Source organism: Coenobita brevimanus, chromosome 1, assembly GCF_032717465.1.
Source record: "Coenobita brevimanus isolate Jiangsu-jjx chromosome 1, ASM3271746v2, whole genome shotgun sequence".
Classification (NCBI taxonomy): Eukaryota; Metazoa; Arthropoda; class Malacostraca; order Decapoda; family Coenobitidae; genus Coenobita; species Coenobita brevimanus.
In genome coordinates, this window is record NC_136954.1 from 8245233 (window position 1) to 8270777 (window position 25545).

The window sequence follows — 25545 nt, forward strand, 5'->3', positions numbered from 1 at the left end:
CACCAGTACTGAGGACAAGAAGCTCATGATGGTAAATAAAAGATCCCATCAGTAGACCACGAGGATTGATAACAGAATCACCGCACAGGGGATTTCGACTATTAAAATCGCCAAGTAAAAGGTATGGAGAAGGGAGACTGGAGAGCAGGATGGCTAATGCTGAAAAATCAAGTGCCACTGAGGGGGAGAAATAGAGGGAAACAATTGTTAACCAACGTCCAAGAAATGTGCAGGCTATAATGCAGGGGAGCTCAGTAGAAATTTGTAATAGTTCAAATAGAACCGTATGGTGGATCAAAATGCAAACATTAGAAATGGAATGAGGTGAGCTAAAAAAGGTATAATTGGGGACAGGAGGTGGGGACTCCTGAAGGCGAGTCTCCTCTAAGCAAAGCACCATAGGTTGGTGAGCAGAAAGCAAATAACCTAGGTCGTTACACTGTGAGGTAAAACTGCGTAAATTCCACTGTAAAATAGACATCGTAACATAAAACAGAGGATCAGAACAATGACAAAACTGAGGGTGCTAAAAAGCTATGTTTGTTGAAGATGAGGTTACCTTTGAGTAAGGATAGTGGGTACTGAAGAACCACTGGAGAACTGAGTGGTGGTAGGGCATGACTTGGGCAAGGAAGAACGGCTGTGAGGGAAGGGGGTTTCTTCCCCTGGAGGCAAAGGAAGGCCTAAAAGGGATTTGACGATAGGCTTACTTGAAGCTGAGGTGGGGGAAGAAAAGAAAGGAGGAAGTAACAGAGAGATTACTGATGAAGTAGAGGATGTAGACGCCGCAGCCTCAGGGGGAAGAGGAGTGGAAGGAAGAGTGAGAGGAGGAGAGTGAACATCGGCAGAAATGGTAATTGTAGAAGTGGAAATGGGGACAGTTGCAGCACTGGTTGGAACAAACAATGGTGAAGAGGTATCCTGAAGAAACCGTGTAACTTTCTGGATAGTTTCGGGAGAACTGTCATCCTAAGATGCATGACGAAGTGGAGGGAAGTCAGTCCTGGAGTAGAGAGGAGGCATGCAGCGCTTTTGGGGAACAGGATGCGACCCACGATGGGCTTTACGTTTCTTGACCGACTGAAGGGGAGTGGCAGAGTGGGAGAGGCGTGGCCAAGAACGGGAAGGATGCGACACGGATGCGGAAGTAGATGATGACGTAGGTGGGGTAGAGGAAAGAGAGGTGGAAGTAGAGGAACCGAGAACTGAAAAGGAATTTGATAATGGAATAGGGGTGGATGAAGAAGGGCAAGAGGTGGTTGAGAGAGAAACAGACAAAGGTTGGGCTGCAAAAAGAGAACAAGAAGGCTGTAAAGAAAACGAGGGAGAGGACGAAGAAGTGACAAAGACATCTGAGGTTGCAACAGACGAATAGAGACGATAGGCTGTGGCAGTAGCATCTGTATAGCCTTGACGTTGTGCTTCCCGGCGAGCTTCAGCCCGGCGGAGTCCAGTGGACCTCACATTCAAATTTATACGAAGGGCAACAACGATCAGTGGCAGTATGCTCACCTCTACAATTAGGACAGCAGTGATGATCCGAGGGGCATTCATCATCCTTATGATCTGAAGATGAACAAAGGCGGCACATAGGAGTGAATCTGCAAAATTTCAGGGGGTGTCCAAACTTCCAGCAAGCACGGCATTGATGAGGGACTTGGGGAGATTCTTTCACGTTTAGCTTGAGACCACCAAGCATAACAGTGGTAGGTAAGGTACGGCTGTCAAAATGGATTTTTGCAATATTTATAGAATAGTGGCAGCGATGCGTAGGAGGAAGCGAGTAACACTGTACTGTAACAACTTTATGACCCCGGAGTTCTAAAATCTCCTGGATAAGAGGAGAACACTCTGGCCACTGACGGTCACCAAGATCGACATAAGTGGGAACTAAGACTGTCCCTACACAAGAATTGAGGGGAACATTTTTTGTTACAATAATCGGTGTACCGGCAGGACTAAGTAAACTGGTCATCGCAGTCGCCTGTTCTTCGGACTGAACTGTTACAATACGAGAGCCATCTGGACGAGACGTAAATTGGACATCTTTGCCCACCTGCTTCAATAGGCAACACTGAAAAAGCAGGTCATTGCCTGCTAGAGGGGCAGTTGAGGGAATGTCAAAAAACTTGGTCCAGGTCTGGGGGCCGAACAAAGCTTGGAATTTGTCATGTTCTGTTTGCTAAGGAAATGGGAGTAGAGATGGACGAGGACGAGAGATACGTGTGGAAAAGGTAGATGAGGTAAGAGGAAGATAAGGTTCTAGAGTAATGATAGAGGAGGAGCTAGTAGAGGAGGACTGGGCAGAAATTGGAGGAGAAGAAGATGAGGGTGAGGGGGAGGAGGAAAGATGCGGAAAAGTGGAGGCAGTCGGTGGGATGTCTGAAAGAGAAGCCGAGGTCGTTACCTGGGTCAGGTCGGCGGCAGAACCGGGGGAGGGGGAACTAATATCCAAATCCATAATGGTATACGAAACAGGAAAGGCTCATCATGACGGTTGAAAAAGGAAGGACATTAAGGGCGAAACCCCGAGTCCAGAGGCCCGGCTAACGACCCCGATGGGGGTCAAACTCCAGTGTGCACCCCTTACCCTACCCTGGAAGGGATAGCGACACTGCACCAGAGAACAAAGATTCTCTGCACATCAAAGGGTCACCGGCCAATGACCGAGAGCCACGGCACCCCCGGAACCAACAGTCGCAGCCCAGCGACGGTTCCGCCTCCACAGAGGGTCCCTCTGCAGAGGTCTGCACACTGCGGTGGTGCCGAACCACCATGACCCCCACCACTGGCCAAGACAATAGCCCAAGGGCACACCCAGTCCTTTCTGTTGCAACTTATGCGTGGTAAATGATGAGAATTTTGATGAATGTGGAAAAGTCCAAGCCATTTAAAGCCAAATGATAGCATAGAGAGAGACAGGAGAAAACGAAAGAAGAAGTGATAGAAAAAGAATAGTGCCTTGTAAAATTAGTTGAGGCAACGACTGGGCCCAAGGAGGGGGGAGAGAGGAGAGCAGAATGGACTTGAAGGCCATCTTGCAACCAGGCCTCCACGTCTGTGGAGGGAATGAAGGTACCCTGCTAGAGCTCCCCACACATCAAGCCCCAGTCGATGCCCCCGAAGCCTCCCACGACGGCAAACAAGCAAAGGAACGGAAGAGAGAGAGAGAGAGAGAGAGAGAGAGAGAGGGGGGGGGAATGGATGAAACACACACACACACACACACACACACACACACACACACACACACACAAACTAATCCCATTTAGCCATACATTCTCTTTTTCTGCCTGTCTCTCCGATAAACATGGATTCACCAGTTATTATAAACAGTAAAGCCAAACCATCTCCACATAACTAAAATTAAAATAAATACACATATGGTACACTAAATATCAGAAGTCCTGTCGCCTCTCCTGCTTTTCTCTCCATGGGGTTCGATAATCGGTCCAGTGAATCAGCAGCAACCAACATCGATGATTTGGTATGGCAATGGTATAAAGTCATCAGAGTCGGGTACTATGGATTCACCACACTGATTTTCAAGGCTCATGATGGGCAGAAGTGACAGGACTTTTGATGGAGACCGTACATAAAGCCTGTATGGTTGATGTATGTTTCTCGCTGCTCTTCAGATATGGTTTTTATACGTATGTGGTAGGTGGGGGCGCTCACCATCCACTCACTCGATCCAGTGCTGCTTTGGGTGTCTGCCCTTTCCTCTCTTCCATCCTTCCTCATCTCTCTTTCTTTCCTTCATTCTTTCCATTTTCTTCTGCCTATTGGTGACTTTACACTCCCTCTTCTGTCTTTCTTTCCTCTTCCTTCTGCCTATGGGTAGGTCTACACTGAGTGACATGCCAAATGGTTTCCTGTACCCTACACCAGGAAACCATTTACAACGCTGGGTGGTAACCATATAACCAAATTACGGAGCCTGCTTGTTTAGTAGGTAATTAAGGTGGTACAGTCGGACTGAGCTTGTGTAGGTTTATATCCATGGGATTGTTGGGGTTTATTGCTCACGTAATGCCCCTCAGGGATGAGTGAGGCTGGTCACTCTCATCTTAAATGTCAGGACCAACTTGCCTAGCCCCGGGTTCCTACGCTCCTCATGGGGCGACATAGGATTGGATGATGGATGGATGGATATAATTATCATGAAGCCTATCTATAAATATTTACGTCAGACCAACTAGAAAAACACAGGCCATAAACCCAGTATAGTCAATATAATACTGCAGTTGTACCTAACCTTGCATAGAAATCAATCCTCTGTTGCATGTATTCCCCAGGGTGAACCTGAGACCATGACTTTGTATGTGTTTGTCTGTCTCTCTCTCTTTTAGGATTCTTTAGACCAGCAATTATCAAGTAAGTCTTTCTACTAACATAAAACCCAGACAACCGAGAAATAACCGTAATATATGTACGGTCTGTGTATCAGCATTAATAATTCTCACCTGTTCAGGCCAGAATTCCGTGACCCTTTAATACCTGTAATCATGGAGAAAGTCTTTCCATTAATATTTAAACCAGACCTCGTAGGAAAAAAAAAATGGTTCTTATCTGTATGGTGTATGTATCTATGTAACTGTAGCTCACCTTGGGCAGATATCGACCCCTTGTTGCATGAACGCCCCCAGGGTGAACCACAGACTGTTGCAGATGCTGAAGTCGTTGCTGACACCTGACTTGCCGTACATCTCTATCACCTGCCAGAGAAAGGGGAGGGGAGGATATGGCTACATATGTTACTATTATTATTATTATTATTATTATTATTTTATTATTATTATTATTACCAGTTACACCCCGTGTGTGTGTGTGTGTGTGTGTGTGTGTGTGTGTGTGTGTGTGTGTGTGTGTGTGTGTGTGTAAACTTGACAGCCCGTCGACTGAGGCTCAGCATTCCTTTTACACATCAGTTACTTCCCTCACCAAAGTAACCATCACCTCACCCGTACATTCCCCTAACTACTCACCTTCCACTCGCTGGGGCTGAATCTGCTGACGAGGAACAGGACGATGGAAACCCCGACGCAGGCGAAGACGATGCAGGTCCAAATCTCGTGGGAGAGTGGCGACATGAAGCTGAACACTCCGGGTTTCTCCTTGGCGGGTTTCTTGATCATGATGGAGATGCCTTGGGTCATGAAGGGCTTGGTGAAGTCGACTACCTGTTCCCTCGAAGATGTGATGGTTAGTGGCGCGATTGCTATGTCCGCCTCCTGTTGCCCAGAGAAAATGTATGAGTTTGGAAGTATGTTGGAGTCTTTATAACGAAGCAAAATGGAAAAAAACAAAAACATTAATCATCATCATCATAACAGTAATGTATCGTGATGCTGACAATTCTCTGTGATGCCGATAATTAATTGATAAACAAACCGTTTTGCGTTATGCTCCACTATACCCCCCACACACATATCAACCCCCTTTACAGCAGTACAGACATACGCAGACCCCCAACACTTTCCAGAGTCACCATCCCCCCCCCTTCTACACATACAAAACACACACACACACACACACACACACACACACACACACACACACACACACACACAATTCATTCACTTTCACACAACCCCTCTCCTCCCCAGGACACACTGATATCTCCCGTTTATTTGCTATACACTACTTATTTCATTACGTCCACGGAACCGCTTATATTACGACACAATAAGCGCCCGCCATTAACGAATATACTTGTACAGTAAAGGAAGAACTTATCTTTCTCAATGCTCAGCACTTCAGCCAGTCATGTCCCTCTTTATACAGGTTGGGGTTTCATTCATAAATTACGTGTGCTTCTTATGGCTGTTACCGAAAATCTCCACACGCTAAATTTTGACATACGTTCCACTTGGTAAACTGTAACATACGTATAGTAGTGAGGATTTAGATCCAGTCTAGATTAGCTCCATCAATTCGAGGAAGTCAGACATCCTCCTTATCCTCATAGTGTTGTTTCTAGTTTACTAGCCATGTTGCTGTGAAATTAAGTTAATCTTCTCCTCTTAGTATTATTATTTATCCTCCTCCTGCTTTCCTTTTATTATTATTATTATTTAAGAGTGCTGTGGTGGGGCATGCAGAAGAGGTGTGTGGTGTGAGACGTGTGGGTGGTGGTGTAAGAAAAGGAAGTGAATGGTGGCGCGAGGAAGTACGTAAGGTTGTGGCTGAGAAGAGACGTGCATATGAAGTGTGGCTGCAAAGGAAGGATGAGGTGTCATATGAGAGGTATAAGGAAAAGAGGAATAGGGCGAGAAGGGCTATGCGTGATGCTAAAGTGGCAGCAGATGAGAGGTGGGGTAGGCGGCTGATTGAGAATTTTCAACAGAATAAGAAAATGTTCCGGAAGGAGGTTAAAAGGGTGCGAAAAGGAGAGTCTGGGAAGGAAGAGCGAGTAAAAGCAGAGGATGGAAGGATGTTAACTGAGACAGATGCAGTAAGGAAGAGATGGGCAGAGTATTTTGAAAGATTGTTAAATGTAGAGGAGGAAAGGGTGGCTGAGACTGTGGCGGATGGAAGGGTGCAAGGAATAAATGTGTTGGGAGAGTTGAATGATTCTTTGATCACGAAGGAGGAAGTGGAGAAGGCAGTAAAGGAGATGAAAACAGGGAAAGCTGCAGGTATGGATGGGTGTGCTGTGGAATGCCTGAAGGGTGGTGGAGTGACTATTGTTGACTGGTTAGTAAGACTGTTGAATGTGTGCTTTGTGAAAGGTATGCTGCCAGTTGACTGGGCAATTGCTTGCGTGGTCCCACTGTATAAAGGCAAGGGTGATAAGTATGAATGTACTAGCTTTAGGGGTATAAGTCTGTTGAGTGTTGTAGGTACGGTGTATGGTAGAGTGTTAATTATGAGAGTTAGAGAGGGTACAGAGGGAGTGATTGGTGATGAGCAGTGTGGCTTTAGGAGAGGGAAGGGATGCGTGGATCAGATGTTCGCTGTGAGACAAGTGTGTGAAAAGTATTTAGCGAAAGGCAAGGATGTGTTTTGGGCATTCATGAATTTAGAGAAAGCGTATGATAGAATTGATAGGGAGGCTTTGTGGACTGTTTTAAGATTGTATGGACTTCATAGTAGGTTACTAAAAGGGGTGAAACGTTTTTATGTAAATAGTAGAGCGTGTGTAAGAGTGGGAAATGCTGTGAGTGATTGGTATCCCGTGAGAGTGGGGCTGCAACATGGATGTGTGATGTCGCCTTGTTTGTTTAATATTTATATGGATGGTGTTGCAAGGGAGGTGAATGCAAGAGTTTTAGGTGGAGGTCTGAGTCTGGTGAATGATGATGGTGGAGAGTGGAATCTAAAGCAGCTGCTGTTTGCAGATGATACTGCACTGGTGGCTGATTCAGAAGAGAGATTGATACAGTTGGTAGAGGAGTTTGGAAGGGTGTGTGATAGGAGGAATTTGAAAGTAAATGAGAATAAGAGTAAAGTGATGAAGTGTACGAGGTTGGTATATGGTAGGAGGATGAATATAGTTCTGAATGGTGAGTTGCTTGAGGAGGAAGAGTGTTTTAAATATTTAGGGTCACATGTTGCTGTGGATGGAAGAATAGATGCAGAAGTGAAGTTGAGAATGAATGAAGTAGGAAAGGTGCTGGGAGGAATGAAAAAAGTGTTTAGATGTCGTTTGCTTAGAATGGATGTAAAGAGAAGGCTGTATGACGGTGTTGTGGAACCGACTGCGTTATATGGGGCTGAAACATGGAATATGGGTGTAGCAGAGAGGAAAAGTTTGAATGTAATGAAGATGAGGTGTCTGAGGAGTATGCGTGGAGTGACGCGTATGGATCGAGTGCAAAATGATGAAGTGCGAAGGAGAACTGGAGTTGTTTGGGAGATGGCTGGTAGAGTTGAGCAGAGGGTGTTGCGATGGTTTGGGCATATGGAGAGAATGGATAATGAGCGATTGGTGAAAAAGATAACTAGATCTGATGTGAGAGGTGTAAGGCTGAGAGGGAGACCACGAATAGGATAGATGGACAGTGTGAAGAAAGCGCTGGATGCAAGAGGGATGTCTGTTGAGCAAGGAAGAGTGGCTGTGCGTGACAGAAATAAATGGAGAGAAATTGTGAATGAATAAATGATGACACAACCCTGAGGGGATATTCTCCGCATTTGGTCTGATCAGCTAGTCAGGTCAGTTGCGGGTAAGGGGATGGGTCTATTATGATGTGGCAGGGGTAAACCAGTTCTGCTGTCGGGCCCTGCTGTGGATGTCACTGATTGCACTGCGCAGTTGACCCTTGTGCGGTGTGGTGCGGTGAGGATCTGTCCCTTCTCCCTTTTGGGGCTAAGATGCGAATGAATGTGTTTGAATGGATGAGTAAATGGGGAGTGTGTCGTCCTGTCTCGGCTACCTCCCTTTCCTTGGGGGAAGCATACTAGGTATATAGATAAGTAGATTATTATTATTATTATTATTATTATTATTGTTATTATTTTAATTACTGATCTCCCTTTTCCTTTTCTTTCCCCTGTTATGTTTCCTCTGTCCCCTCTTGTTATCGTCATTACCCTTCACTTCTTTTCCTCCTACCTCTCCGTTTTTTTTTTTTTTCTGTTCGTATTCACCTTTCCTCTGCTCGTTTCCCCCTCCCTTTTGCTCCTCTTCCACTCTTACATTCTTCTTCGTCCAACGCCTTCACTTCCTCACCTCCTCCTCATTCTCTACATCTCTCTGTTCCTTCTCCACCTACTGTCCTCCTCCTCTTCCTCCTCCTTTTATTCCTTCTTTTGGCATGTTACACTTCCTCTTCCCACTTTCCCGTCTTCCTCCTCTCGTCCCCTTTCTTCTCCGTCTCCTACTTCCATCTGAGGGTTATTTCACAGTAGTATCTGACACTGACCGGTGCATATTTTCTTCCTTTAGTGCATTAGGAGTCCACAGATAAAAGATATGTCTTGCCGTAAATTAAGCTCATTCACACAAGTTTCGACTTGAAAGAGTTCACTTAATCATACCGTGCAGAAAAGAGGAAAAAAACTCACGGTAAAACAGCGCACAGAATATAACCTTGAATCAATATAAGGTACCGCTACGGACACCAGTCTGTTGACTCGCTGATGATAATAGCTTGACACCGAGTAATGACTCTCGAAACCTAGTAACGGGATCCCAAGTCCTTAACAAATTCCTCTGAATACAATGTTCTAGGTGAAGTACTGTATTCTCTATGATGTGGAACGATATTCCTGGCTGCAGCTATGCATTGTAATACTAAAGTTAACAGACTAAATGATATTTAAACAGATAAACTGCAGTGGCTTTCTGTTATCTTGTTTTTGTTTTTTCTTGGAGAGAACCATTTGTGGGCTCCTGGCCTTTGGCTCCTTCTTCCTTGCATTAAAAAAATCGTAAATTATAAACGTGACAGTTGAGGTAATCAAGATAAATGACTAATAAAAACCAATGATTCCACTTTAGCTGTATATCACCTGAGTGGGCAGTAAGGTAACTGCCTCCATCCCCAAAGGAACTAACAGCCAGAATCGAGCTCTTACCACTGAACGCACATTATTACATTACAACAGAACAGCGTTTCATAACCTTTTCCGACCTCAACACCCCCTCTGTAATAAGGTCTCAGTCCAGCACCCCTCTACATCTGGTTACTGGGACTGCAGTTGCTACACTACTGCAGGGTTAAAGTGAAGTGAAGTACTGCCTAACAGTTTACTTTATAGTCTCAAAAAAAAAAAAAAAAAAAAAAAAATCAAGGATGCCAATACTAAGCAAATTCAGTAAGAAAAAATATAATGCAGCATTTTCCAGCACCCCCTAAAATTGATTTCAGCACCCCCTGGGGGTGCTAGCACCCCAGGTTAAGAAACGCTGCAATAGAATATATAACCCCCGGTACTTTAACACATGCCCCCACGCATCTATCCAGTTATTGAAATATAAATTATATAATGTAGCAACTGGGGCTACACAATAGGAAAATTACAATTAACTACCAAGTTAGTATAACGAACACCCTAACAGTTCTAATTCATGACTAATATAAATGTACTGGTAAACAGTAGCTATGCATAATAGATAAATACCTTCCAAGCGTGAAATCATGATATCGTCTTGATCAAACAAATCAGCCACATTCTCACCAAAGCAGGTGGACACTGACCTCAGGCCACTCACTCACGCTCACGGTCACACTAGCGGAGTACACTAAACAAATAACAAACTAGATCCGCACTGGAAACTAGGTAACCTTCACCATTAACCGTGATATATGTATGATCTGTAAACATGTGAATCTTTTTGTGTATTATATACGTTATGTATTACATTTTTATTTTATTCATTTAAATTGTTATATCATTTTCGTATTACTCTCTACAGAAAAATTTCAGAACAGAGACTTGGTTTATTCGAGTTGGCTTCGTCACGAACAACCTTGATATTTTTCTACACAAACTGTCACAGGCAACGCTGAATTCTCAGTTTATATAATATTACCTTAGGTAATATATATATATTATATTTTTAGATTTTTAGATTATATTTTTATATTTTTAGATTATTAATATTACGGCAAAGATTCCTAGGATTTGCATGGTGAATGAATGGGTTATGTGGCCCACTTCTTTGGGCATACTGTTGATTAGTTCTCCAACTAACGTATTTTTTCTACTCCAGGCTTGCTGTACCCTACCAAACCCCACCTGCAGGTGTTAAAAGGGCGGGACGATGATGATGACGATGATGATGATGATGATGATGATCTAAATACGTTACTATTCGTAATTTTAACAAATTTGCGAACAGTATAAATATTCATACAGTACACTCCCCACAATGATGGTTCACGACAGTATAAATAATATTGTCTAGTACACAGAACGTAAGTAAATTATCATTAATACAGTGATAAAGACATTTTAAGTCATCAGATTTGGAGGCCTCTCATCAAACTTTGTCAGATGGACCCAGGATAACATCTATCTATTTATCTATTCAAACATCAGTATTCATTTATATCCACTCATCCAATGTCACTTCTATCTGACCTTGCATCGTGTGTGTGTGTGTGTGTGTGTGTGTGTGTGTGTGTGTGTGTGTGTGTGTGTGTGTGTGTGTGTGTGTGTGTGTGTGTGTGTGTGTGTGTGTGTGTGTGTGTGTGTGTGTGTGTGTGTGTGTGTGTGTGTGTGTGTGAGAGAGAGAGAGAGAGAGAGAGAGAGAGAGAGAGACTAATCTGACTGACGTTTGGTCTTTCTTTTCAAAGGGGATTATTCGGGTTGCATATTTTATTTCATTCATTCGTTCATCATCTAATCCTGTGTTGCCCCATGAGGAACAGAGAAGCCCGGGTCTAGGCATGTTGGTCCTGACATTTAAGGTGAGTGACCGGCCTCACTCATCCCTGAGTGGCATTACGTGAACAATAAACCTCAAACATCCCTTGGATATAAACCTGCGTAGGCTCAATCTGATTGGAGCGCCTTAATTACCCACTAACCACCAGGTGCTATAATTTGATTATGTGGTTACCATACAGCATAGTAAATGACTTCCTGGTATACAGGAAACCATTTAGCTTGTTACTTAGTGTAGAGGCACCCGTAGAGCAGCACTACATCGAGTGAGTGGATGGTGAGCGCCCCCACCATATATAAAATAAAGGCTCTTTCTTTTTTTATCTCATTCACAAGCATGTCAGGAATCCAACATGGCAAGAATAATTTTGGTCTATCTATCTATCTATTGCCAGACGCCTCAATCCCGTTCGGGGTGGCCACAAACAAATCGCCTCCACGTCGCCCTGTTCCCCCGCCATTTCACTGCCCTGCTCCCAACTCACACCCCCTCTCTCATATACCTCTCTACCCCATCCCTCCATCTCATCCTCGGCCTCCCCCTCCCTCTCCCCCCCTCCACCTCACTCACATACACTCTCTTCGTCAGTCTTTCACCCTCCATCCTCTCCACATGGCCAAACCACTTCAGTGTATTCCTCCTAACGCTTCCTATCACATCCACATCCACACCACAATGCTCCTTTATGTCCTCATTTGTCAGCCTATCTCTCCATGTGACTCCACAGGCTCCTCTCAAATAACTCATTTCCACTGCTCTCACTCTTGACTTGTGTCCTTCCAACAACGTCCAAGCTTCACTTCCATACGTTAGAGTTGGTATCACAATACTGTCATGTAGTAACTTTTTCACTTCCATGCTCACTTCCCTGTTTCTTATCACTGCTTTCAAGGAACCAGCAACCTTTCTTCCCTGCTGTACCCTTTCAAGCACTTCATCCTCCAAACCTCCATCCTTACTCATCACACTACCCAAGTACTTAAACATACTCACATTTTCCAATTCCTCACCATCCAACCTCGCTGTACATTCACTGACTTCACCTCTCTCAAAGACCATCACTTTACTCTTCCCTACATTCACCTTTAGATTCCGTTTCTTACACACTCTCCCAAACTCATCCACCAAGCCTTGCAGCTCCCCTTCGTCTTCACTCAACAACACAGAATCATCTGCAAACAACAGTACAGGGAGTTTCCAAACACTATCCTCTCTCACCAGGGCCACTCCAACATCCACTACCCTACCTTGTACCTCTTTTATTACCCCATCCATGTACAGATTGAACAACCATGAAGACATGACACATCCCTGTTTCAACCCAACCTTCAAAGAGAAAAATTCACTCAGTTCACCATCCACACGCACTGCAGCCTTAGCACCATCATACATACTCTTCACAGCATTCAGCAACTTCTCATCTACTCCATATAATCTTAATACTTTCCACAATCCTTGTCTATCCACCCTGTCATATGCTTTCTCCAAATCCATGAAAGCCACATACAACTTCTTTCCCTTCTCTAGAAACTTTTCCACTAAAGATCCAAGAATGAATATCTGATCTACACAACCTCTTCCCTTCCTAAAGCCTCCCTGTTCTTCTCCAACTAATTCCTCTATTCTTTCTCTGACTCTGTCAATAAGTATTCTACCATACACCTTTCCTATTATATTAAGAAGAAAAATGCCCCTATGATTACCACACACTTCTTTTTCCCTTTTCCTTTGTACAAGGGAATAATTATTCCTGACTTCCAATCCTCCAGGACTCTACCTTCCTCCCAGGCCAATCTGCACATCTTCCACATCCATTCTACTACTATCTCTCCCCCATGCTTCAGCATTTCACCACACACTCCATCAATTCCTGGGGCTTTCCCCAATTTAACTTTCTTCATTGCTTCCACAACTTCTATCCTACTGATTTCTTCCTGACTTCTCACCTCCCTTCTTCTTCCAGCCATTCCCCAGCCACTTGTACTCGCATTACTTCCATCCTCTATGTTCAACAATTCCTTAAAGTGTTCTCTCCATCTGCTCACCTTTTCTCCCTTCACCACTAGCAATCTACCATTTTTATCTTTCACTCCCCTGCTAACTTCACTTCCACCCTGTCTTACTCTCTTCACCTCTTTCCAGAACATTTTCTTACAGTCCCTCCACTTTACACTTAAATTCCTTCCAAATTCCTCATCCACTCTCTTCTTACTCTATCTTACTAATCTTTTCACCTCTCTCTTTCTTTCTACATACAACTCTCTCTTCCGCCTCTCTACTTCTTCCTTGCCAGGTTATAATTACACACTGTAACCTAGGTGAGAGGGATTTCTCTCTCTCTCTCTCTCTCTCTCTCTCTCTCTCTCTCTCTCTCTCCCAGACGGTTTTTATTTAAAGTTTAGGAGACCTCTTGTAATGTAAGGTTAAATGACGGCAATATAGTACCACTAGTTCTATACCTTTCTCCAAAGCTGAATAGGGCCTCAACTTAGTCTGAAGATGTAAGACGAAACTTAAACTTACATCATGTGAATTATTTAAAAGAAAATGAAGAAGAGAAAACCAATGGAGGGTAACTGAAGTAAAATTAAGGCAACACTGACCTGTCTCACCAGCTCCCCCACCATGCCGTCCCAGCCACCGTACTGGCCATCGTTCTGGCCACCGTAATTGTTGTCCTTCACGAGTTCCAATGTGTCTGGAAAAAAAAATCCCGTGAGTAAATAGGTTAACAGATACACAGGCTAGCATTAACAAGAGAATATGATTATGAGATATATAAATTACTGGGCACCACAGGTGTTCTTCAAAGTTGTTAATATCTAGGGGAAAAAAAAAACTGTGGGTAAGTACATTAACAAGAGGAAATCGATAAGGAAACAATATGTGATCTACAGAAAATACAATAACCTTCACACGATGCAATGTGTCTTGTGGGACACAGACGAGTGAGTAACAGATTAATAGGAAAGAAGGCACCAAGTACACAATAATATAACTATGCAACAGAGACAAAACCCTACAACCAAGGAAGAAGATGCCATTATTAAACGAGATCACTCAATGAGCCCGTACCTCCACTGAGGCAGCACCATTCCCCTTACATGTATTTCAGACTTTTTTTTTTACTTTTTTTTCAAACAAATTTATTACGTCCTTCTGATATTCCTGTCATTATACGAAACAAAATAGTCAGAGGTTACAATAAACTAAGAGGGCAATCACTGTGGTGAAAGAAATTCCTAAAGCGCCATAAATATATCCTGCATCTCCAACACGAAAACGAAAGTAACTGCCACTAAAGACAAAGAAATTTATGTCTCCTAAAATAACACTTTCACAATCTATAAACGCTTTCACTTATTCTGCACAATCACAGGACGATTCTATTCGGCTTAGAGAAATTTTGCCCGTCAAAGAATTGATACCTCACGATTAACCTTGTGTGGTAGGTTGTGCCAACCATCATCCACTCACTTGATGTAGTGCTCCCTACTTATCCATCACCTGCTTCATTCTTCTTGTGTCTGCCCTCTTCTCTTCCTATTTCTCCCACCTTTTTCTCCCATCTTTCCTGTCCATTTTTCTTTTTCAGGTGTCTTTACATTGAATGACAGGCATCATGGTTTCCTGTAAGCCAGGAAACCTTGTACAACGCTAGGTGGTAGCCATATTATCAATTGTTACGTGTTCCCTACATGTCAACAAGTGGACTGGCGTAGGGTTAGTGTCCCTCCCCTTAAAAAGACAAATGGCCACCCTTTACGGGATTATGGCGTCTAGGTCGTTATAGATAGATACATGGGCAATTAACCTTTACACAGGTAGAAACTTCCTCAACTGAACAAAATACTACGGAATTTTCATGAATATAATAACATAATGCGTCCAAGGCATCGACAATATTAAAACACACGTTAACTCTTTACCTCTGACATCTCCATTTAAGTACTTAAAAACCGAGTATTTTTGTTGTATATTATTTTTTCTTTTGTTCCCCCCTCACTTTCCCCCCCCCCAACTCCTTTTTCCCCCCCTTGCCTACACACCCAGTGACCGCCTCAACACTTCGGGGGTATAATAACTGTTGAGGGCCAAACAGCTACGGGTACACGACACCTATCAGAAGGCAGCCAGGGTGGGTGTATAAGAGGGGCATTCTGAAAATTCCCTGTCAAGTGGAACCGGTTTTACGTTGAAACGGCCCCAGCAACTGAACCGCGTCACGTAGCCAACAAGAACTCCGCCCCCCCAACCCCGACATACCATGCAAACATTCCCTACGACTGTAAAAATGCATAAATATCAATCTCCAACAAAACAATACGAAAATACACAGGTTCCTTAGAAGTTGTAAACCTACGAAACTGTTTACCTCTAATATGGTAACTTCATTACGTCAGACAAAAACCTTAGGTTGATTACTTTCGTCAGATGGAAGCCAGAAAATACCAATGTGCTCTCAGAAATTAAAAAAAATAATCAGAAATAATTCTTTACCTCAAACACCAAAAAATGCAGTATTATAAACAGAACTGAAATCTGCTTACACAGATACCTCATGAAATAAATTGACCAAGGCGAGAACCTCTTAAATTTATTACCCCTAAAAATACATTGAAAAATCAAATATCTATCTACCTATTGCCAGACGCCTATCCCGTATGGGGTGGCCACAAAAAAAAATTGCCTCCATGTCATCCCGTCCCCCGCCATTTTACTACCCTGCTCCCAGTTCACCCCCCTCCCCCTCTCTCATATACCTCTCCACTCCATCCCTCCACCTCAATCCTTGGCTTCCCCCTCCCTATCCCCCCCTCCACCTCACTCACATACACCCTCCTCGTTAGTCTCTCGCTCTCCATCCTCTCCATATGGACAAAATTCAAATACTCACAATTAATTCTGAGGAAAGAGGTCAAGAGGTCTCCAGCTTAGCCTTTGTAGCGATCATTCCCAGAAATTTACCTTCAGATACCCCAGAAATACTACGTTATCCTCTAATACCTTCCCATTTTCCAGCACAAGCCCCCAAACTCATACTCACAGTTAATTCCGAGGAAGGATGCCAAGAGGTCAGCGAGGTCTTTAGCGTATCCCTCGTAACGATCATTGCCAGTGTAGTTACCGTCCTTCCTTATCATCAAGAATGGCTTTTCCTGTGATGAGAGAAAACGGGGCCGCTATATTATCTCAAGGAAAATGGGATCCACATGCTTACTCGTATTTTTCATTGAGAGAGAGAGAGAGGGGGGGGGGGAGATACACGCACCAATATGGATGTAACGATGTAAGATCTGTTAGTCATCACCCGGTCAGTCATGTGGCTCGTGTACTTGACCGCCACTGTTTCCAACCCTCGGGTGTCGCTCCACGTCCCGATCTGAAAGAGAAAGAAAAAAATGAGAGAATGAATGAATGAATGAACTATCTATCGCCAGGCAACAAAAGCCATGCGACTCGAAGCAGAAAATTATAACGCTAGAGGAAAGTGGTAATTCAGTTAACTACGTAATTATACGACAGAGGAAGGAAACGGGTAATTATGAACTGCAAAGGACATTCAATTGACTAAGAAAGGGCATAAGACGTGTAACTGATAAAAAGAGAGATTAACACACACACACACACACACACACACACACACACACACACACACACACACACACACACACAGCCATTTGTCCGGGTCGCTCCTCAGGTGGATGATAAGTGCTCTTGTTGCTTCCGCGGACGATTTTATTCAGCTTAATACAGACTCTTCAGACTTAAGGGATTCTATCGTATAAACTCTTCACGAGCCCCTTCCTTCCTCGAGGCCCATCCTTGGTTGAAGAATATTGTCTGTCTGTCTCTCAACGTATGTAAGGTCTGTGTGAACGAAGTACTGATCTCTGTGTAACTCTGCCGCCTCCTCCTCCAGTCCCTATCTCCATCCATTCCTTTCTCTATCCTTCTCCCTCTCATCCTAATCTTTAGTCCTCTCAGACAACTCTCTTTTCACTCCTCTCAACCTTCACTTGTGTCCTTCCAACAAGGATGCGTAAATTGCGGACAAGTGATTATCCAGGTGTAATAAGCAAAATAAATCACTAAGATAAAGGTGCTTGAGAGCCACCTAAGCTGACGTGAATACCACCTTACAGGTTGCAATGTGCTGACGTGAATACCACCTTACAGGATGCAATGTGGACAGCCGAGGAGGCTTCGTTGCATCTCCTCCTCAGCGATTTCTTTTGCATATTACGACTCAAAATTTGCCTGTATGCTCTTTATATCGCTAACATATCGACATAGTTTGTATCATCAAAACACAGGAGAATATCGAGGCGTAGTGTGCAGCCTAAGTCGCTAAAAAGAAGTGCTAGGAAGTAACCGTGACCACTTAAAATACAGCCTTAGACCTCTTGGCTAGTATGTTTCTAAGAGATGAATAAAATAACCTGCCGTACGCTTGAAGAAACCAATTACTTTGTTACTTGGAGAAAATGTTATTCGTGACAGATTTTAACATTTTTGATGAACCACTTTTCCCTGTGTACAGCTGACCTACTTAGTCCCGTGACGAGTTGCCCATTATATTTTCAAGCTTCTCTGTACGAATTTATACAACTTTGGACGGATATGTAGGAATCAAAGGGTTAACTAAGGCTGTCTAAATCCTCAAGTTAAAAGTCTCACCTATATTGAAAAAAGTAATTTAGTTAGAAAAGATAAAATAAAACAGGGCCACGGGAATGAAGGTGGCACGTAAACTATCTGTCGCTGGGGGAAATATAATGCAAAGTAGTGAATGACAGGGAAAGGAATGATACCGTGACTTGTTGTCATATCACAGGGCTGCATTCCTTAGCACCTCTTCCTTAGCGATTTATTTCTGGAAATGAGTGGTTAACACTCTTCTGTACGTTATCAATGCAGAGTATGGCGATATTAGAATGCCTTACGTAACACGAATATGGTCATTAAAGTGTGACAAGCAAAATAAGTTGCTCAGGAAAGGGTGTTAGGGAGCTTCCTGAGCCGACGAGAATACAGGTCCAAGCAGCTTTGGTTAGTTCGTGACAGTTCTTCTTAGCGACTTATTCTGCACATAAAAAAAAAAAAAAATCCACATATCCTCTTGACTGTTACTGATGCCAACTATGCCAATTTAAAAACGATATATATGACGTGCAAAGATAAATCGCTAAGGAAGAGGAGCTACGAAGCCTCCTGTGCTACCCAGAATACAGACCTAAGTCCATAATAGCATAAAGTGAAGAGGGTGGCCGGAGTTGGTGAATGGGAGAATTATACAGAAGGTTGTGTTGGCGGAGAGAGAGACAGACCCGTTGACAAGACCCGGGTTCATGTTGGTGCTGGGACAAGACATGATGCTGGGGGTCTGTATTCAGCTGGCATCTTAACTCTCAGGCTCCTGTGACTCACTCCTAGCTCAATAAAGACGTCTGGCATTGGCTGAAATAAAAATGGTTGTCCCGAGCATGCGAGACTGAAGAGTGCGAGGACTCCATAACAGTTTACTATTTCCACAGTTCTCTCTAACTATATCTATCTGTCTATCTATCTATTTATTTATCCACCAATTTATCCATCTACCTGTCGATTTGTCTATCTATCTATCTATCTGACAAGGGTTAACTAATTTGGAGGACACAGAGGACTCCATAACATTTTATTACGTATTTTCAAAAATTCTCTCTCTCTCTCTCAATCTATATCCACATCTGTTTAAAGGGTAAACTAATTTGCAGGGCAGACACGACTCCATAACATTTTACTATTTTCACAGATCTCTATCTATCTACATATCTATCTCTCTATCTGTCTATCTAAACGTACACACACTAGATGTCTCTCCAATGTTGAATAATGTCGGCTGGTGGCAAGGAAAGCAAACACATCACCATACAAAAGGAGATAATGGGAATTACTTATAAATCCTTTGCTATGAGAGGTCCATCTAAATACCGGTACAATAATTCGCCTGGTGGTGGCAAGAGTTAAATAAGGAAATACGATATACGGTGTGGAAGGGGCTAAAAATGTCGCCAGGGATGGAAGGGAACGACTGACGCAATGACCACCTCGGCACGACATAACTCTGAGCACGACCACTGACGACACGCTGCTAAATTCACGACGACAGCTGAGGGGGGAGGGGGCAGGTAGAGGCAGACAAGGGGTAGGACGATGGAATGGCAGAGAGAGAGAGAGAGAGAGAGAGAGAGAGAGAGAGAGAGACTCGTCCTTTGGAAAGGTAAAGTGACACAGCGAGTGACAGAAAGCGACACACACTGGATTTGGCGGTCCTCACTGGGGCAGAAAGTTATAAAAACATGAAAGAAACTATTGAAAAAAGCACTTTTGTGGAAACGTGGAAACATCGTTAAAAGCAAAATTATATTATGAAAAGCAAAAGGGAAGAAAGGTGAAGGAAATTTACACTAAAAACAGATATAAATAAGAGAAAATAATGCAAGAAAAAACTGAGACACAAATAATGCAAACAAATTATAAGAAATCGAAATAATATCATAAAGTATGAATTTCTGCAAAACAAACTACAAAAACTAAAATATACATAAAAACAAAGACAACAAAAATGAAGAATAAACAATTGGGCAATAAATCTAAAAATTATATTGAGAAAATGATATTGAAAAACGTAAAAAAATACGTAATTGGTAAGAAACTCGAATTCAGCTAAAAAACAGAAAGCAAAGACCCCATAAAAAGAAACACACACACACACACACACACACACACACACACACACACACACACACACGCACAAAATAACAACACCCAACAAAAACGCTCAAACATTAAAGTCAGGTTAGAGGTAAAGCTTAGTTGTAGCTGTTGTTTATTTGTTGTTGTAACCCCAGGCTCTTATGAATACTAATTAGGCGAACTGCAGGCTGAAATTGGGCAGCTCAATATCCTTCCAGCAGAGGACAGAGAAGGGGCTAAGGATCGCATGTATATTTAGGTAGCAGAGCCGGCTATACCGGTGCCACCACTGGCAGGCGTCCCTCACCAGCCTTGTGAACGACGAAAATAGATTCTAAGCGACCATGACAAGCATAAACTATCGAAAGGAAACTCCCAAGGTAAAACATAGACAAAACTCTGATAAAAACGAAAAAAACACGAAAAAAGCGAAAAAACAAAACCACAATAAAACAAAGAAAAACACAAGTAACCCCACGATAAAAACGAAAAAAAAAATTAAAGTAAAGCATTCGGGAGCCGAATGCTAATCATCCGCCAGAATATGCTGTTGGCCAAGTCCAAGATATTGGCCATACCTTGATACCCTAACGGTCTCATGTTGACAGCTGAAGCCGTTCAAGAGATTCATGGTGCTAAAGGCGGACGATGAAAACTAGCTGACCTTTGGCAGCCATTTTGGTGACCTTGACATTGACCCCGAGTGCCCACTTTCCAACTCGTCCACGATTTTGGCCATATCTTGATACCCTGAAAGTTTCATGTTGATAGCTCAAGCCGTTCATGACATTTAATAATATGCACACACACACACACACACACACACACACACACACACGAGAGAGAGAGAGAGAGAGAGAGAGAGAGAGAGAGAGAGAGAGGGGGGGCAGGCAAAAACAATATCGTTCTTCCCTGCGAAAAGGCGGTCGATAACAAACAAACCTACGATAGAAACGAAGAAACAACTAATGCACAAAAAACTATGAAAAACGATCTATCTATATACCTAGGCTGCTTCCCCCAAGGAAAGGGAGAAAAAATGGAGAAAAACAAACAAAACCACGACAGAGACGAAGAATAAACAAAATATGACCCAAAATGATTCCTCTTCACGTAATTTCTGTGTGAAGGACAACAGCACATCCTAAGCGACCACGATGGAGCATAAACGACCGAACCTCCCGGAAAAAAGGATAAAAACCGATAACGTGGGTGATTAATAACACTTAAGATGGAGGGAGAGAGGGAGGCTGGGACGGAGAAAAGGAGGGAGGCTGAGGGGGAAAGGCAGGGAGAAGGGAAGGAGAGGAGGGTGGGATGGATGGATTTAGGGAAGTTGGAAGGAAAGCCAGGGTGGATGGGGGGAGGGAGGTTAGGAGGAAAAGTGGAACGCTCGAAGGGAGGGAAGGAGGAAGAGACAGAGGAAGGCTGGAGAGTGTGAATGAGGAAGGATAACAGGGCTGGAAGGAGAAATGGATGGAGAGAAGGAGGGAGGGTAACAGAGCTGCAGGGAGAGAGGGAGGCTTGCAAGGAGAGGGGGGAGGGAAACCAATGAGGGAGAGAGGAAGGATGGCAGGCAGAGAGGAAGAAAAGGAGGGAAACTGATGAAGAAGAGAGAGAGAGAGAGAGAGAGAGAGAGAGAGAGGCAGACAGGAATGGAAGGAGGATGTACGAGGTGGGAGGATAGAAGGAATAAGTAGGAAAGGAGGAGGCTGACTAGGAAGGATGAGAAAGGGAGGAGAGAGGGAAGGATGGATGGTGTGAGGGATGGACGGAAGCTGGCTAGATGGGAGAAGGAGGTAGTACGCGTAGACAAAGGGAAGACAGGAACGGAGAGGTAGGTGGAAGAAAAGCTGAAGGAGAGGGAAAGAAGGCTGGACGAGAGGAAGGAAAGGTAAGAGGAGGGAGGAAAGGCCGGGGGAGAGGAGGAAAAGTGGAGAAGGGAAGGAAGGAAGAGTGGAAGAGGGAAAGAGAAAATTAATGCCAACAGTGGATAGCAGTAGGGTGGATGGATGAGTGGTGTTGATGGGGAGTGGCTGGGTACTGTGAATGGGGAATGGGTAGGTGGATGAGTACTGTGAATGGGGAATCGGTAGGTGGATGAGTATTGTGAATGGAGGAGCTCTTGGGTGGATGGGGAGTGGGTGTGTGGATTGGTGAACGAATGGAATCGATGAAGAGAGGGTTGGTGGATGGGTGGTGTGGATGGGAAATGGGTTGATGGATGAGTGAAACAGATAGGGAAGGGATGGATGGAGAGATGGAGAGTGGGTGGGTGGATGAACTGAAGGGGTTACTGTGCCAAATACAGAAATATAGTAGTAAAGATAAAGTGCTCCCAGGCCTAGGAGAATACAGGCCTGGGTGAGCTTTGGAAGTGAATTAGTGGAAAGGAGAGCTCTGAAGCTGACTGGCAGAGATTTAATACGGAGGCAGTGGTAATTAGCGGACAGGAGGGCTCTGATGTTGGTTGGTAGGGTCCTCAAAGGTAGGTAGAGGTGAAATAGTTAAAGAGCTCTAAAGATGAATAAGTAGGTGGCTTTTGGAAATAGACAGGTGGGTGGGTTAGTGATTTCTGGATGTACTGTACGTGAGTGAATTTTGAAGTTTGCTGGCAGAGTTTAACACCTTCAATCCGCACCATATTTTCTCGCATTTTTCCTGTAACCAGTTCGTTTTGCTATGAAGAGCTAATCAAACTGGTGTAGTTAAATTAAAGCCTTCATAAACCCCTTCTCTACTAAACATACTTTACAAGCTTAATGAAATTGCCTAAAGGTAGGAAATTATAACAAGAGAACACATTACTGGATTAAAGGGGGGACAGGTGAATGTGTGTGAGTGAATGTGAACGTGTATGAGTGAATGAGCTTTAGAGATTAATACTGAGGTGGTCTCTATCGATGAGTAAGCATGTGGGTGAGCTTTGAAAAGAGTGAATGGATGATTTGTGGTTCAGGGCAGCAAGCTTGTATTAGAATGTGTCACGTAACAACAGCCAGCTTGTTTTCATCTGAAAGAACTGAGCCACTCTCGCATCATACGTACAAAATCATGGTAGCGCGAAACTGGCCACTCTTCTTTATGAGGTGGAAATGAGTCTCCTTGATACCTAGTCAAATTTATTCTTCACTTCACCTACAACTAATCATCAATTGACCTGAGAGGGTTCACGGATCTTTTTCAGGTAAAAAAAAAAATACTATAGAACCAAAAACACTGTATAGGAGGGCTCAGGAGGTTGTTACGGAGGGGGGGATGGGCTATGAGGGAGGGCGGCTTGGGAGGGGATCAGCGGTGTCCTTGGTGTGTCGTGGGCGTGAATAACGACGCCTAAGGAGTCAATACAGCGCCACTGCTCATCACTGTGGCTTGGGGACCAGCTGGCGGTAAAGCTGTGTATATTAATGGTGTGGAAGGAAAATGCCAGCCAACCCCCATCATGCCAGGTTACCCTCCACTCCCTCCCCCTCCTCTCTCTCTCTCTCTCTCTCTCTCTCTCTCTCTCCACGAAAAGCATACACACAAATGTTGTGCGTTTATACCTGAAGGGGTCAAGGTCGGGCCCGATTCTTTGTCCATATACCTGGGCTGCTTTCCCCTAAAGAAGGGGGGTTAGCCGAGACAGGACGACACACTTCCATTTTACTCATCCACACACACATTTACTCTAATAAAAACACCATTTCATTGTCCAGCCAATATTCTTCCATGCACCATCACCATAACTCTTCTCTTCCTCCTCCTCCACCTGTTTCCATCATCACTATGCTCAACTTCCCCAGTGAACATCACCATCAACTCTATCATCACCACCACCATAATCATACTATCATCACCATCATTTTCACCACCCTCATCCCCTCATCCTCATTCTTTTTTCTCCCTTCACCAAAGTAAATTTCTCGATTTCTCCATTCGTCCCCAGATCCCTCTCTCACTCCTCTCACTCCTGCCATTTTTCACACGATCTCTCTTTCCTATCTTCTTCTTCTCCTCCTCCTCCTCTTCCTCTTCGTCTCCCTCCTCCTCCTCGTCCTTTTTCTCTTCCTCGTCCTCCCGTGTTCTCCATCCCCCCTCTTCCTCCTTCCTCTTTCCTGTTCGTTACCCTTCTTCATTCTGCCTTTCTATCCCTCCTCCTCTCCTATCGATCCCGCCGTCCTTCCATCCTGTCTCCTCTCCTCTCCATCCCTTATCCTTCCATCCCTCAGTCCTTTCATCCCTCCTCCTCTCCTCTCCTTTCCATCGCTCCGTCCTTCCATCACTACTCTCTTTCCCTCTCTCCTTCCATCCCTCCGTTTCGCCAGACGTACAAAACATTGAATATATTCCTCCTTTTCATCCTTGTCAGCTCAGTTCGTGATACAGGTTGGTCCACATATAACACTCGTCGTCCACTCCATTGGCCGATTTCTCGTGTGTTGGGGGGACGGCTTAGTTACCGTTCTCAGTGTCTATTCTGCACCATTTACTCATTTCCCACTGGCACTACAACACCTACACCCACACCAGCAGACTGAGCCGTCCCCACAACACAATATACCGCCAGGCGGGTTTCTAGTGCAATGCTATTTATACGGGACAACCTGTATTTAAAACTGCCACACACTATACTACCTGATGCTGATGACATGGCAGGCGTTTGAAAAGTGTCCACGGATACAATTCTTTTTGAAATACAAGATGATTTTTTCGAAATGGCTGGAGGCTGCTTCACTTAGCAATATGGCACTTTGTGAATTTCAACATTTAAGCTTAATTGTGAAATAGGCTGCATGCAAAAGTGTAACTATGGTACGGTATGGTCAGCTTGCTCTCACCAGACGGAACTGAATCACACTCACATTTTGAATACTACGTGGTGGTGGCATGACATTCGGTGAGCCTCAGTTATGATGTAGGATTGGGTCTTCTTGATTACGAGTCAAACTAGTCCTTCAGTCTGATCACAACGGGCCATCACCGAGTTGGAATGGGTTAGGGATCCATGTACCTCTCATGCTTATGAAGAGGGACAATAAGAGGTCTAGGAACTTTCTATTTCAGCTTTCAGAGACTAACGCACAGTATTTGTGCGTACTTGTTTATTATCACCGGTGACCCAAAATGACCTCCGACCGGTGACCTCAAATGACCTCGGAGTCAACCTCACATAGCCTATGTCCGAAATGGATGTAATGTGAGTCTCCATGCCAAAAATTGGGCTGCAGGGGTACCCGGCGTTGCCCAGGCCAAAAAAGCGAAAACTCAACCAGTGACCTCAAATGCCCCAGATCTGAATTTTGACCCCTCTAAAACCTTCCTTGGGTCATAAGGATTCCAAATATGTAGGTTAAGGCCACGTAAAATGAAAATTTTACAGACAGAAAGTGCCCTTTATATTGCAGATAATGTAATGTTGCAGCACCCCCCCGCGCGCGCGCACACACACACACACACACACACACACACACGGAAAGTGTCCA

At 43.9% G+C, this 25545-nt stretch overlaps 1 protein-coding gene across 1 annotated transcript in view; it reads right to left on the reverse strand.

Annotated features, from left to right (window-relative positions):
- Positions 1-25545, reverse strand: part of LOC145413595 (glutamate receptor 1-like) — a 211706-nt gene that overhangs the window by 24593 nt on the left and 161568 nt on the right. The window contains exons 8-12 of the mRNA XM_080283285.1: positions 16614-16724; positions 16389-16500; positions 13945-14039; positions 4989-5234; positions 4609-4718 (exon numbers count right to left, since the gene is read on the reverse strand). Coding sequence (XP_080139411.1) covers positions 4609-4718; positions 4989-5234; positions 13945-14039; positions 16389-16500; positions 16614-16724 — 674 coding nt within the window. The remainder of the gene's footprint in view (positions 1-4608; positions 4719-4988; positions 5235-13944; positions 14040-16388; positions 16501-16613; positions 16725-25545) is intronic.